At 36.9% G+C, this 12,028-nt stretch overlaps 2 protein-coding genes across 2 annotated transcripts in view; one reads left to right on the top strand and one right to left on the bottom strand.

Moving 5' to 3' along the window:
- LOC134813145 (cilia and flagella-associated protein 47-like) overlaps window positions 1-8,908 on the bottom strand; it is a 30,006-nt gene extending 21,098 nt beyond the window's left edge. The window contains exons 1-24 of the mRNA XM_063820831.1: window positions 8,699-8,908; window positions 8,411-8,565; window positions 8,079-8,286; window positions 7,655-7,849; window positions 7,304-7,450; window positions 6,884-7,070; window positions 6,509-6,669; window positions 6,224-6,345; window positions 5,899-6,013; window positions 5,481-5,614; window positions 4,817-4,969; window positions 4,505-4,641; window positions 4,208-4,359; window positions 3,423-3,649; window positions 3,095-3,228; window positions 2,841-2,950; window positions 2,530-2,669; window positions 2,156-2,270; window positions 1,809-1,946; window positions 1,408-1,630; window positions 1,156-1,253; window positions 796-906; window positions 441-590; window positions 132-223 (exon numbers count right to left, since the gene is read on the bottom strand). Coding sequence (XP_063676901.1) covers window positions 132-223; window positions 441-590; window positions 796-906; window positions 1,156-1,253; window positions 1,408-1,630; window positions 1,809-1,946; window positions 2,156-2,270; window positions 2,530-2,669; window positions 2,841-2,950; window positions 3,095-3,228; window positions 3,423-3,649; window positions 4,208-4,359; window positions 4,505-4,641; window positions 4,817-4,969; window positions 5,481-5,614; window positions 5,899-6,013; window positions 6,224-6,345; window positions 6,509-6,669; window positions 6,884-7,070; window positions 7,304-7,450; window positions 7,655-7,849; window positions 8,079-8,286; window positions 8,411-8,565; window positions 8,699-8,845 — 3,551 coding nt within the window. The 5' untranslated portion in view covers window positions 8,846-8,908. The remainder of the gene's footprint in view (window positions 1-131; window positions 224-440; window positions 591-795; window positions 907-1,155; window positions 1,254-1,407; window positions 1,631-1,808; window positions 1,947-2,155; window positions 2,271-2,529; window positions 2,670-2,840; window positions 2,951-3,094; window positions 3,229-3,422; window positions 3,650-4,207; window positions 4,360-4,504; window positions 4,642-4,816; window positions 4,970-5,480; window positions 5,615-5,898; window positions 6,014-6,223; window positions 6,346-6,508; window positions 6,670-6,883; window positions 7,071-7,303; window positions 7,451-7,654; window positions 7,850-8,078; window positions 8,287-8,410; window positions 8,566-8,698) is intronic.
- LOC134812251 (2-oxoisovalerate dehydrogenase subunit beta, mitochondrial-like) overlaps window positions 1-12,028 on the top strand; it is a 704,467-nt gene that overhangs the window by 566,485 nt on the left and 125,954 nt on the right. The window lies entirely within an intron of this gene.

Here is a 12,028-nt window from a genome sequence, read left to right as displayed (position 1 = left end):
GTAGGAGGTAGTTAGGAGCAAACTTTGAAATTTATTTAGCTTCTCCAAAAGGATTTAGTTACGGAAATGAAAAGAGGAAATATTCCAAAATCTAAAACTTTCTGAGTTGATCATATGTTTGAGTGACGAACCTGAAAACGCCCTGCTCGAATATGTTACTGTATTCTTTGATATCCAGCGAAAAGGTAACGTCCTCTTTTCCTTCGTTTGTTATTTTGAACCCCTGAAAATTAAAACACTCAGATACAGATTCGTGCTAGGTAATGATGTAGTAATATAAAGTTCTGGGTCATAGTTTTATACAGATCAATTTGAGAATGATAAATGTCTAAATGTCTAATAAAAATAGTAGTATCCTCGAATAGATACTCAAATATCAAACTAGATATAAATTATTTTAGCAAATAATTAACTATAACTTATGAGCATAAAATACGCACGTTGCTATTAGAGGGTTCGGGAGTAAAGGTGGCAGTGGTGAAGGGAGACGCAGTGAAGTTAACCTCCAACTTGTCTACTGTGAGTATAGGGAACATTGCTGTAGCTGTGACTCTTCTGCAGGGTGTGGACATCACACATGACTGTGGAGACTGGGGGTGGTGGAGTTAGTGGGGAGGTTCAAAATGACGCCACAACATGAGGCGCTGATGTGTCGGAATCAATCAAGGAAATTAGGAACAACGAATATTGATTGAGGTATCTCTACATATTATGGTAATGTGACATATAATAATAACTGCTCGTTATAAAGCACTTATACTAGACTACTTGGTATATAAGTAATGAAGATATTACCTCAGTAACAGAGCTAGTTCTGGAGAGAGCAGTGCTTATCTTGCGGTTGGGCGGAGGAGGCGCTATCATGTCGTTTATCAGTACTGGCAGGTTGAAATCGTAGCTTGCCACCTGCAGAAGTGCGGTTTATAAGACACGTGTTGTGAGGTGGTGTTAGCTGGTTCTTTAGAGAGTTCTTACCATCTAACTCTTATACTTAGTTAACTAAGCATTTCCTCCTCAAGACGCAAGATATAAGAAATTTATTTTAAATTATTGGATCACGACTCACGAGTGCCTGGAACATAACTATCTAGCTATTAATTGTAATAGTTATCTAAAAGTATATTCTTTTATGGTAAAAATATAAACGCTACAAACCTGCTGAGGAGAGAAGAGCAGGTTTACGTTGACTTTCTCTCCCGGACTCAGGTAGATATGATAATAGTTATCTTCTACATAGTTCTTCTTGTCATCATCTGAAATAATGATCTGGTATTGACGGAACTATAAGAATCACAACAATAAGAATGTTGTTGTTACACTTGTTGTTATCACTTTACAATAAGAATCATTATAAAGTGACGGGTCTATCTAACTATAACTCACAGTTATCTTTTAACATCACGCTACCTGCGAAGTTCCTATGGGGTATCTCCAGTTTAAAATCCTTGAACTTGTTCAAATTGTAGACGATCTCAGCCTCCGAGCACATCGGGTTAACCAGGTTGAAGCTCTTGGACAGAGAAGAGCCCACGTGCACACCGTGGAATGCGAAAGTATCCAGATCACATTCCACTAGGGGAGGTTCCACTGATCCTCCTACCCTCAGAGTCTGCTTCTTACCTCCTCTGATCTGTGTTGAGGGTTTACAGTTGTTACATTTTTGTTACCGGTTTGTTAACTTTTTGTTGCATTTTATCTGTTTTGTTGATTTGGATATCCATGCAAAAGGGTATCTATGCTTCTATGGGCCTATGGCTTCTAAAATCCTGACGATAATTGACAAGGTTCCCCTCACACTAGGAACTTACCCTGACATCTATCTTAAAGTCGAACTTCTCGATATCCACAGCAAAGAATGATAGTTCCAGATTAACCATACCGCCAACAGGGATACAGCCTGACTCTGGTTTCACCGTGCAGAACGGAGTCGGCTGTGAGTTAAGAACCTACACGGAATATGTGTTATTTCTAGTATAGAGTAGAACTGTGTGTAAGATGGATTAACTTGAGGGTTATCATTACTTCATAAACATGTTAACAATTTGTGTCTGAAATGATTATCAAAATATCATGTTATTGATAACAACATGATGAAAAAAAATGCAAAAGTAATAGGCTGAGAGATGTCTGAGAGATAGGCTGAGAGATGTCTGACCTGGAAGAAGGCGTGGTGATGTCCGGTATTCTTCAGAGCAGCGCTGACTTTGTGGGGAACATGTAGAGGCAGCACTCCTACACCTAACCGTCTCTCTACAAACTTTACTAACGGGCTGAAACACAGGACATGTTACCTCCGCAAGCTTCTTGTTAGTTACTTTGGAACATTGCTGGGTTGGTTTGTATCATTTATGTTTGTTTTAACTCGTATGTAATGCATATTGTAGCACTCACAAAATTATTGTTATATTTGCTAGTACCCACATATTAGCATATTGTAGCGGTAGAGTGATTTAAGCCCAGATAATAAAAGTATTAATTTCATTCAAGTTTAGCACACAGTAAACAAGTAAGTGTTGATAAGAAACCCACCTAGCAAACTCCGCAACACAACTAAGTTGCTCAGTGTTACCCTCCACTACATCCAGCGTAAACACAGCATCTAGAGGCGAGCTGACAGAGGGGAAATAGAGAACTTCACAGTTCAGAGTCGAGTGTGGCTCAACAGTTCCCTGAGAGAGTTGTGGTGTATGACGTCATTACATGTGGTATGTGACGTCATGGCAAGTGGTGTATGACGTCATTACACGTGGTGAGTGACGTCACGACACTTCTGATAATTACAAATTAATTCTAAAGTTCAATAAAAGCACTGATGGTGGTTGTGATATTAATATTGAAACCTGTGAGGGTCGCACTGCAAACGGGCTAATCTTATCAGGTCTCCAAGTGAACTCTGCGGCTCCGTTTGTCTTGTTCGTCAGTTTAATTACCTCACTATAACCTGTGGAGTCTGGAGTGTGTAGTGTTAGCCACAAATAATAAATACGTGACATTTTTACCCTGCTCACTAAATTCAGACAGTATATTATGCTGGAAATAATACAAAGCACAAAACAATCAGCATTTCAAAAATAAGCTTTTAAATTAAGCTAACCATAGGTTTGAGGCACCCCAAGCGTGGGTTTCAGTGTAACATCGGAATGAGATAAAGATATCTCCGGAGTCACAATCTTAGATAAGATGTTGATATGTTGTTTTATGTGGTTGTTCACAGTGTAGACCACACTCCTGAGGAAGTTGAGGTCAATTGCTGCAATTTTAATTATCCCTGGTATTATGAAGTCTAACACACCTTCAAATGATGTTTCATTCTGATCTACCCAGGCAAAAAAAACGAACCTATTTGTTATCCTGTGGATTCAATCAATATCAGCGATATAAGAATTTGGTACAATAAAGATAATTAAAATCATGGCAACTACCTCTGGAAAATTCCAGCTTTCTGAGACTCGAACACGACATCCACTTTAGAGAGAGATCGTGGTGGGATGACCTGAGTGAGTGGCAGACACTGTCGCAACTCCCGGCAATCTATCTCGATCTGAATGAAGACATGGATGTCCAGATGGTTGACGATAACAAGAGGTTTGGTATTCACTGTCCGTATAGCTACTTCACCGAAGTCGATTGTTGATGGTCCGATGACTATCTGAAAGTAATCCACGTATGAAAGGATAATTCAGAATTTTAATTGTAAGGTAATGAGAAAGGTACTCGGAAACGGGCTTTAAAGTTGTTTAGAATTTGGTTCAGGTCTGTTAAATACGCGCGCTATATGCCGTTACTATGGCAACACGCGCAAATTTAGCGGCGAAGTTGTAGCTTTTCATATTTAAATTTGTTTCGCGCGGTACGTAAACCAATAATCTATGATGTGACCGATGCCAAATATTTAGCCTTTTCCCACAGTTAAGTTATTTATTAGACATAATACATATTCCATATGAATTTTTACAGAATCATGTTGAAAGCCGCCGTAGAAACCAATGTGATTGATCCGATTGGATTTGTGTACCAACTTACCAAAGGGACAGTTAAACCTTTGTTTTGTCATTTGTGGAATGTGGTGAGTTGTACATCGTAGAAATCATGGTTGGACACTTGGGTAAACAATACCAGAACGACATTAGTTCGACATTGTATAAATCACAACTTAATAACTTAATGCACATTCTGTCGTCTGTCATTCAATGTCGGTTATATAAACCTGGTGCATCTGTTGAGGAGAGAGTCTGGTGCTGCAATCTCTCTTCTCCTGTGCAGTGGTAGGCTGGTTGTTGGTTGTAGTTACAGTGTTCTGTAAACTAGCTTGTCTTGAGGCCAACTCTACTGACGTCAGCACTTTCTCGGATAGCCCATCTGTGGTAGTAACACATTAGCTGCATAATGTTTCTCTTATCTGGTGTAGTTATTATAACATTAGCATATTATTATTCTGGACAATATAAGAGTCCTTTTCAGCAGAATCATTTTTATAAGAGTCTCAAATACAAGACGCACTAACCGGGAGGTGTTGGAACTTGCTTCTGGTAGTTGTTGTAGGAGTCCACTATCGGAGGAGGAATAAGGCCACAACCTGGCACTATGCCAATATCAGTGTCGTTATCGAACTCTAGTAACTCTCTGGGTATTTTGTCCGTGCTGTTGGACTGTCACATATCTTGTACACAATATAATCTCATACATTTCAACAACCAATGGTCGTCATGATAAGCTTCTAACATTATAAAACTAAAGTAAAGGAACACATTTAAACATGAAAGTTCCATGAACATCAGTACTAAAGTGGTACAAATGTTCCCGGACTCCATTTTACCGTCGCTTGAGTTTAGAGAGTCTGCTCTCCCTGAGAGAGTCTACGTAGTGTTTGTATTTGTCTCTGTGAGCCTCTCTTTCTCCCTGTTGTCCCTCCGTGTACGCGTAGTCCTCGTCTACATACGAGTATCTCTCTAACTTTGAGAATGTCGTTCTGAGGAATTGTTCTATTGTCAGCATCTACATTTTACTAATAAAACAAAAGTTAATAAAACAAAAGTTAAATTTATTACCAATTATTCAATCAATACATATCATAAATTCTAATATTGGAAACACAATGCAAAATGGATGTCTTAAACTATAATTTCATTGTGACTAATAATCTATTTACTAACGATACATGATTTCTCCGGCCCGGGAATCTAACTTCAAGTATTGAAATTGTGTCTTATATCATCCATAGTTGACTAATTTCAGTCAAAGACGTGAAATGTATCTATCTATCTTGAGAATGCTGTTATGACGGATTATTTTAGTCAGAATGTATTTGGTATTTCAAAGGTAGACTGTTTCGTTTTTTATAAATATCATATTATCTATTTCCAGAAATCATTCATGGTAATCCAGCATGAGACCAGAGGTCAAATATCAAGTAAAAATAGAACACACTATCACTTCAAAAGACTTACAGTGACTTGATAAGAGTATATTTTATAACTTACAGTGAGTGGACTCTGTCGTTGCTGGGCCTTATAGAACTGTACATCTCAAACTTAGTCTGTTTTCTAGCTCCAGTCTTTATGTCCTCTAACTTTGTATGTTTGTTCAGATTTGAGACCTTACACACCCCTTTTACCTGACAACGGGATAAAATAAACAAACAATTTTTAAAACAATTTTAAAAACAATTTTAAAAACAATTTAATCGAACTAAGTAACTACTACTACTATAACTAGGCTACAATTAAGTTAATACTATATACGTTGTTTAGTTCTCCATGTTTTTTATTACAAAAACTAATGCAAATATTTAGTATCCGAACGTACACAGTTTACAACTGCTAAATTGAAATACCATGCCCATATATGGGTATTGCGAGATAATAATGACTTTTAACACACTGCTACCTAGCTACTTACCTGGATGTTGATACACTTCAGAACTTTAAGCTTGCCCTGAGCGATCACTTTCGGCTCAACGTCACCATTTGTGTCAGTGATAAAGTTACCAATACCAAGGATATCCAGCTGTACCCTGTAAATATCAAATTTTATTCCCAATCATGTTAGCTAGTCATTTTATGCGAGCATGATTATTATCAAGCACTAACTGTAAAACATTGTTACATTAATAAAACAAAAAAACGAGAAGAAATTCAAGATGACGAGTATACGTATAAAATAGAACGAGTATGGTGAACTAATATGGTTTCTTAGAAAGAAAACGGTGTCAATGTTAACATACTTTTTAGAGAAGGATCCAAACTGGGAAGGACAGAAAGTTATTTCTATTGGGATCTCCTCTCCGGGACCTATCTTTCCAGAAGATGGTGCTATTGTAAAGTGAGCTATCTTTGAGAAGTTGAACTGAAAGAAAAGAGGAAATGAGAAAATGTTAATTTTAGTCATCAGTAAGTTAATGCTTGAAGTTGAAAGGGTTCCGATAATTGTATTGCAAAGAACCAACTATCAAAGAAATTTTAAACCACATCTACCAATTAATTAAAGTTACTAATTTAAGTACTGTAACCTGTAGAGGAATAGTATTGTTGTTAGCTAGCAGTATAGTAGCAGAGGTAGTGCTGCCCACTTCACAATGTCCCAGATTGTGTAGAATGTTGGGAGACACAGTCACATCCACTCCTACTGCTTTACCAGTCACTCCTACTTCAACTAGCGGGGTCAGCTTGTCTGGGAAAAATTGTTGGTTAGTGGTCATATTTCTATTGTTTTACAATATTTATAAACATAAGGAGAATTAAACACCTAATAAATGTTAAACCAATAGTATAACCAATAGTAACCAATAATAACCAATGTAACCAATAGTAACCAATAGTAACCAATAGTAACTAATAGTAACCAATAGTAACCAATAGTAACCAATAGTAACAGCTAATCTTACTCTGTTTGATGTACTGCGCATCTATGAGCATCTTGCCGGAAGGGACAGTAGTAATAGGTACAATGTGCATGAACAGCACGAACTCCTTGTTCATAAGTCGGGTTCGTTCCCATTCGCTCTGAAGGAACTGGGAGGACGGGGCGAAGCAGAAGTTTATAACTACTTTCTCGTACGGTCCAATACCACCCTGTACAATAATTTTTAATATAATAAAGTTATTGGTTAATGGTTCACTAAAACATCAAGCCTTCTCTATTTGAATATGATATTTTAACGAAATAAAGTCATAGAAAATTTTGAATACATTCTAACTTTGAGGTTCATATTTTATGTGTGTACATCTGAAGTTGTCTGTGTGTTTAATTTCCATCGACAGAGATTGTATCTTCTAACCAAAACTTTAAAGTTATGAAAATTAACCTGGTTAGGTGAAGCAGTAATGCAGCTTGATAAGGATCTAGGCAAGGTCTTATCATCTCCTTGCTTTATCTCTTGAGCCACCCCTCCCTCTTCTAATATTATCACAAATCCAAGAGATGTTGGACCGTTATTAAACAACACTGCCGGCTGAAGAAATAATTATGATTAATATCTTCACAATAGTATAACTTCAATGTAAATTGTAAAAGCTTCATTTTTATTACAATAATCACAGTTATGTAATAGGTGTAATAAGTGTCTTTATTGACTACAAGCATCAGAAGTGAAATATGGTAAGATGATTTAGGTATCAAGTCATAAAAACAAAAAGCAGCAATCAAATCAGAATACCTGAAATTTCTCACACTCGAACACAGTAGACCCAAAGTTAATAAGTTGTAGATGAGAAGTACCGGAAATGTTGAAGAGCATGAGAGAACTGGGTCTAACCTCACCGTACATTCTCAGCTCCATGTACCCCGACCCTTCTAACTCTACTCCAGCTATCTCCTCCCAGGTTCCTAAATCTCGGCTTATAAACTCGATCTGAAAATGTCATTACAATGAAGCTGGAAAGTTATTACATGGTTATCTATATACAATATAGTTTATTACGTCACCAATCACCATTAATATTGATTTTATGCAGTCATCCATTTCAGACGTTACTAAAAATAAAATTTATTTTCGGTCAAACCAGAAACATATTGTAAGGAGTTGTTATAACTAAGCGTGTATAAATACACACTTAGTGTAATCAATTGATAGTACTTACTTTGATACTCCTAGAACAATCAGGTTCTATGGTGCCCACACAGGGAAATATCTTAATGGGCTGGTCACCAGCGTAGTCAATCCGGAAGTTTCCTGCTCGTTTTCCATTGTTCTTGATGTCAACAAAACGAGTTAATACCAAGCCATCTGGTATCGAGATACCAAAACTGACTGGAGACTCAAATTCCAATTTCGGTGAGGGTGGCAATCTGAAATATTAATGAATAAGAATAATTTGGCTCACAAAGAATTTATGTTTGTCCCCAAGTACGAAAGACAATTAATAAACAATTCAGATTCTTAAATTTAAAAAATACAACTTATAACACCTACACTTTTATAGGAACAACAACAGGTTCATTATCCACAAATGCTACTATCTTGTCCACGTAGTGACCCTCTTCCTTGCAGTCAAATTTAAGAGTAGCATTAATGACCAAGCCACTTGCAACTAGCTGTTCTTCATTTGGAGCTTTCAACAGAAAATGCTGAAATGAATTGGTCAGTATACTTCGTTGCACAACTAACAAGCACAACCAGGTCTAGTCAGAAAATGTTGCAGAATAATTAATTATTATACTATTACTACAGAGCAAAGATACTATATTTTAGAAAACTTACTGTAGTTTCAGGTCCACGTAGTCTTATGACTTTGGAATTTTTGGAGAAATTTTGGAAGGTTATGTCGACATTGAACTTTGATCCCTTCTGAGCATCTTTGATCAGAATACTGTCAGGTGATATCTTAATACCACACTGAACAGCCATTAGTCTCTGTGACCTTAAGTCATGATCCTTAGCTGCTAAAACTGTTTGGTGTAATCAGGTTACAGATATATTATCTAGTGTATAGGAACTGTTGATGACTTACAGTTGAAACTAAACGTATGATCAAAAATAAATATTCATCTTAGTTAAATGTTTTAGTTGATAGCCACAAATAGAGACTCTCATAATATGGCGATCTCATTTGTATCAAACAACAAGCAAACTGTCACAATAACCAAACTTTCACTTTTTGATTGACAAAAATTGCTGTAGAGTACTTTACCTAACTGTGGCAAGAATTCGATCTGAAAACTGAAAAGTCACATTTCTACCGCCAACCAGTTGCCAAAACTGGCATCAAAAGTATCAAAGGCCTTCAAAAACGGGCCATCAATCTGATCCTGCTGCACAGAATTTCTGCTTTTTCTACAGGTTCAATAAATTCATGCTTCATCAGCAACCAGAGTACCAAAGTAAAGTAAAAGTAAAGTAAAATACTTTGCCACATAAGGATGAAACCAAAGATAATCATTGTTTCTTTTTATTACTAACACTAGTGTCGTATACATTACATTGTCGTATGGAAGTAGGAACTCTTTCTTTAGTCAAAATAGACCGCAATGAGTGCCGCATTTGTGGTACAAAACCATCAATTAAACCACTTAACACCGACCGATTTAAAAAACCTTCGTCAAAATTTTCTCCGCACTATACCAAAAAAACCAGTCCCGTAACTCTAACCCTTTCTTGATTAAGCCGCTCCGAAATTACACGCGCACACACAGACAGACAGACACACAAACAGACACACATTCTGAGATTATTATTTGAGATAACTGGCTCCCTCAATTCTTAGAAACATTCCAAAAAAAGCAATCATTTGTAATACTTTTAGAAATCATATCTTTCTTAAATCCTTCTAATTTAATTTTAAAGCCTAAAACTGTCACAGAGTTCTTAACGTCCGGAGGGACTTAGTTCCAATATGGAATAACTCGCTCCAGGAGAAAAGACTACTGGATATTCTTGATCTTAGTTAAGGGTGCCGGAGGGGGGGGCGGGGTCTTCATCAAAATTCTCTCGAAATCGATTTTATAGTTGTTTCTGATAGACGAGAATGATATCTATCAGCTACTTTTGGTCCCATAGAAAAATATTGTTCCTAGCCGAAATTATCGCCGGTCAAAGGTCAGCGCTTATGTGTAATTGGATAAGTTAGAAGAGAACTCTAGAGCCAGAATTTTGAGATAGACTTTTTGGGATTTTCAATTCGATTTTGAAAATCTTGGACCTCTAAAAATCAAGGTCCAAGATTTTCAAAATCGAATTTAAAATCTTTTAATGCCTATCTTAAAATTCTGGCTCTAGAGTTCTCTTCTAACTGATCCTAAGAACATACCCTGAAAGTTTGAGTGTGATTGCTCAAAAAATGTAGGAGAAGATAGATTTTTAGACTCGATTTTCAGAACGCGCGATTGAAAACAAGATTAAGACCACCCCATATCATATATCGATATTTTAATACAGCTTATAATAATTTAAAATTGAATCTCTCTTTTCTTCAGTAGTCAGATCTATAGGTTTAAGTTCATATGATCAATATAATTAGGGAGTTGGTAGAATATTCCACTGATAAAGATAAAGGTTGTTCTGTGTTAAATGTAAGTATATGCAGTAAGTATATGCAGAGTTCATGAGATTGATGGTGTGTTTGAATAAAAATAATAGCATTGTAAGCTAACTTTCAGTGCAACATCACACATCTACATGTAAAACCTCATCGGTTAACTCAGCTGATAGGGAAATCCGTGATTGATGGTAAAATAAGGAGGGGGGTGCTAAAGGTACCCTTCAGTACATTTACATTTTCACTTTCCCATGTCTTTGTTTTTCTAATTTTAGCATCGATTTGTAATTGTGCATGTGATTTCCTCGCTACTGAAGCAGAAGCACAGACACGAAGGTTATGTCTCTCCTACATGGCCATGACATCACCTTTGCAGCCTTCCAGGCAAGGGTTGCCATTGGCCTGAGGGTCGCAATTGTTGGCCACTGGCCAACAACTGCGACCCTCAGTGTCCAAATTGTAAGGTATTGGACACCAATTATCACAGACTCTTCTACTGTCCACTGTGCAGCTGCTCTTACAGGGAAACCAAACCCTGCAGGAGCATTCCTCTAATGACCAACCATCATGGTCTATCTTAAGAGATGATAGTGATAACAGCATCACTGCCTTCTGCTCTCTAGCACGAATTGCTATTGGTATAGATGTTCAATGTTGTAGAGTGATTTCAAGAGTAGTGGTCCACAGGGGTCCGAAAAAGCCGTACAGGCACTTGGGTCCTTATCCTTGTCACTAGTCCCAATTGGATTCACTTTACACAAAACATGAACGTTTACAATTTAGACGTACACATTGGCACGATATTTATTAGAAAGCAAACAGTATAAAATAATACGTGCGTGCGCGGCTTGAGCCGCGCCGCATAACAATTTATGCGTTTAGGGGCTGGAGTACGCGTGTTTACAGATTAATGAATTTTTGCATTGTAAATATTTAAAGTTGACGATATATTATAATTTAATAGTAAATTTTTCAAAGCTGGCTTTGGACTTAGGTAAAATAATAACGTATTTATTTAAAAGAAAAAACCACGGATAGTTTTAAATTTACATAGTCGTATAACTATAATCAAGTTAATCCTGTTTTCAAGAATGCGCGGCTTTGGCGGCCAGTTATTGACTTGTACATAAAATTGAATTTTAAATAGAAATGTGAATGTATTAAAATTTAAAACTTTCAAAACGGAGGCTTATAAATATTATTATACTATGATTGTAAAATAAAGGATAAAATTTTAAATTTGTTTCACTAAAATTTGTTTCACTAACTAGCATAAAGATGATTAATATAGTGCTCTCCCTGCCCTTCTCCTTGTGCCATTTCTTCTCCTTCAGCCTCTACCACTCACTAGTCACTCTACAGTCTACTGCCTCATCTTCTGGATGTCATTATCTTTAGTTTAGTTGAGGATTCTTAACACCCACTTTCAAGTCGAGTACTCTCGACCCACTTAGTCCACATACCTTGCAAACGGTATTTGTAATGGTCTAAGTTCCTAATACTCGCCAAAGATGGTCCCACTAGTCAATCGTAGGAGGAGAGAAAGCTTAACAACA

Source organism: Bolinopsis microptera, chromosome 3 (assembly GCF_026151205.1).
Source record: "Bolinopsis microptera isolate Bmic1 chromosome 3, MBARI_Bmic_1.0, whole genome shotgun sequence".
In the NCBI taxonomy this organism is placed as follows: domain Eukaryota; kingdom Metazoa; phylum Ctenophora; class Tentaculata; order Lobata; family Bolinopsidae; genus Bolinopsis; species Bolinopsis microptera.
The sequence above is the reverse complement of the archived record's forward strand: the minus strand, read 5'-3'. Positions and strand labels throughout refer to the sequence as shown.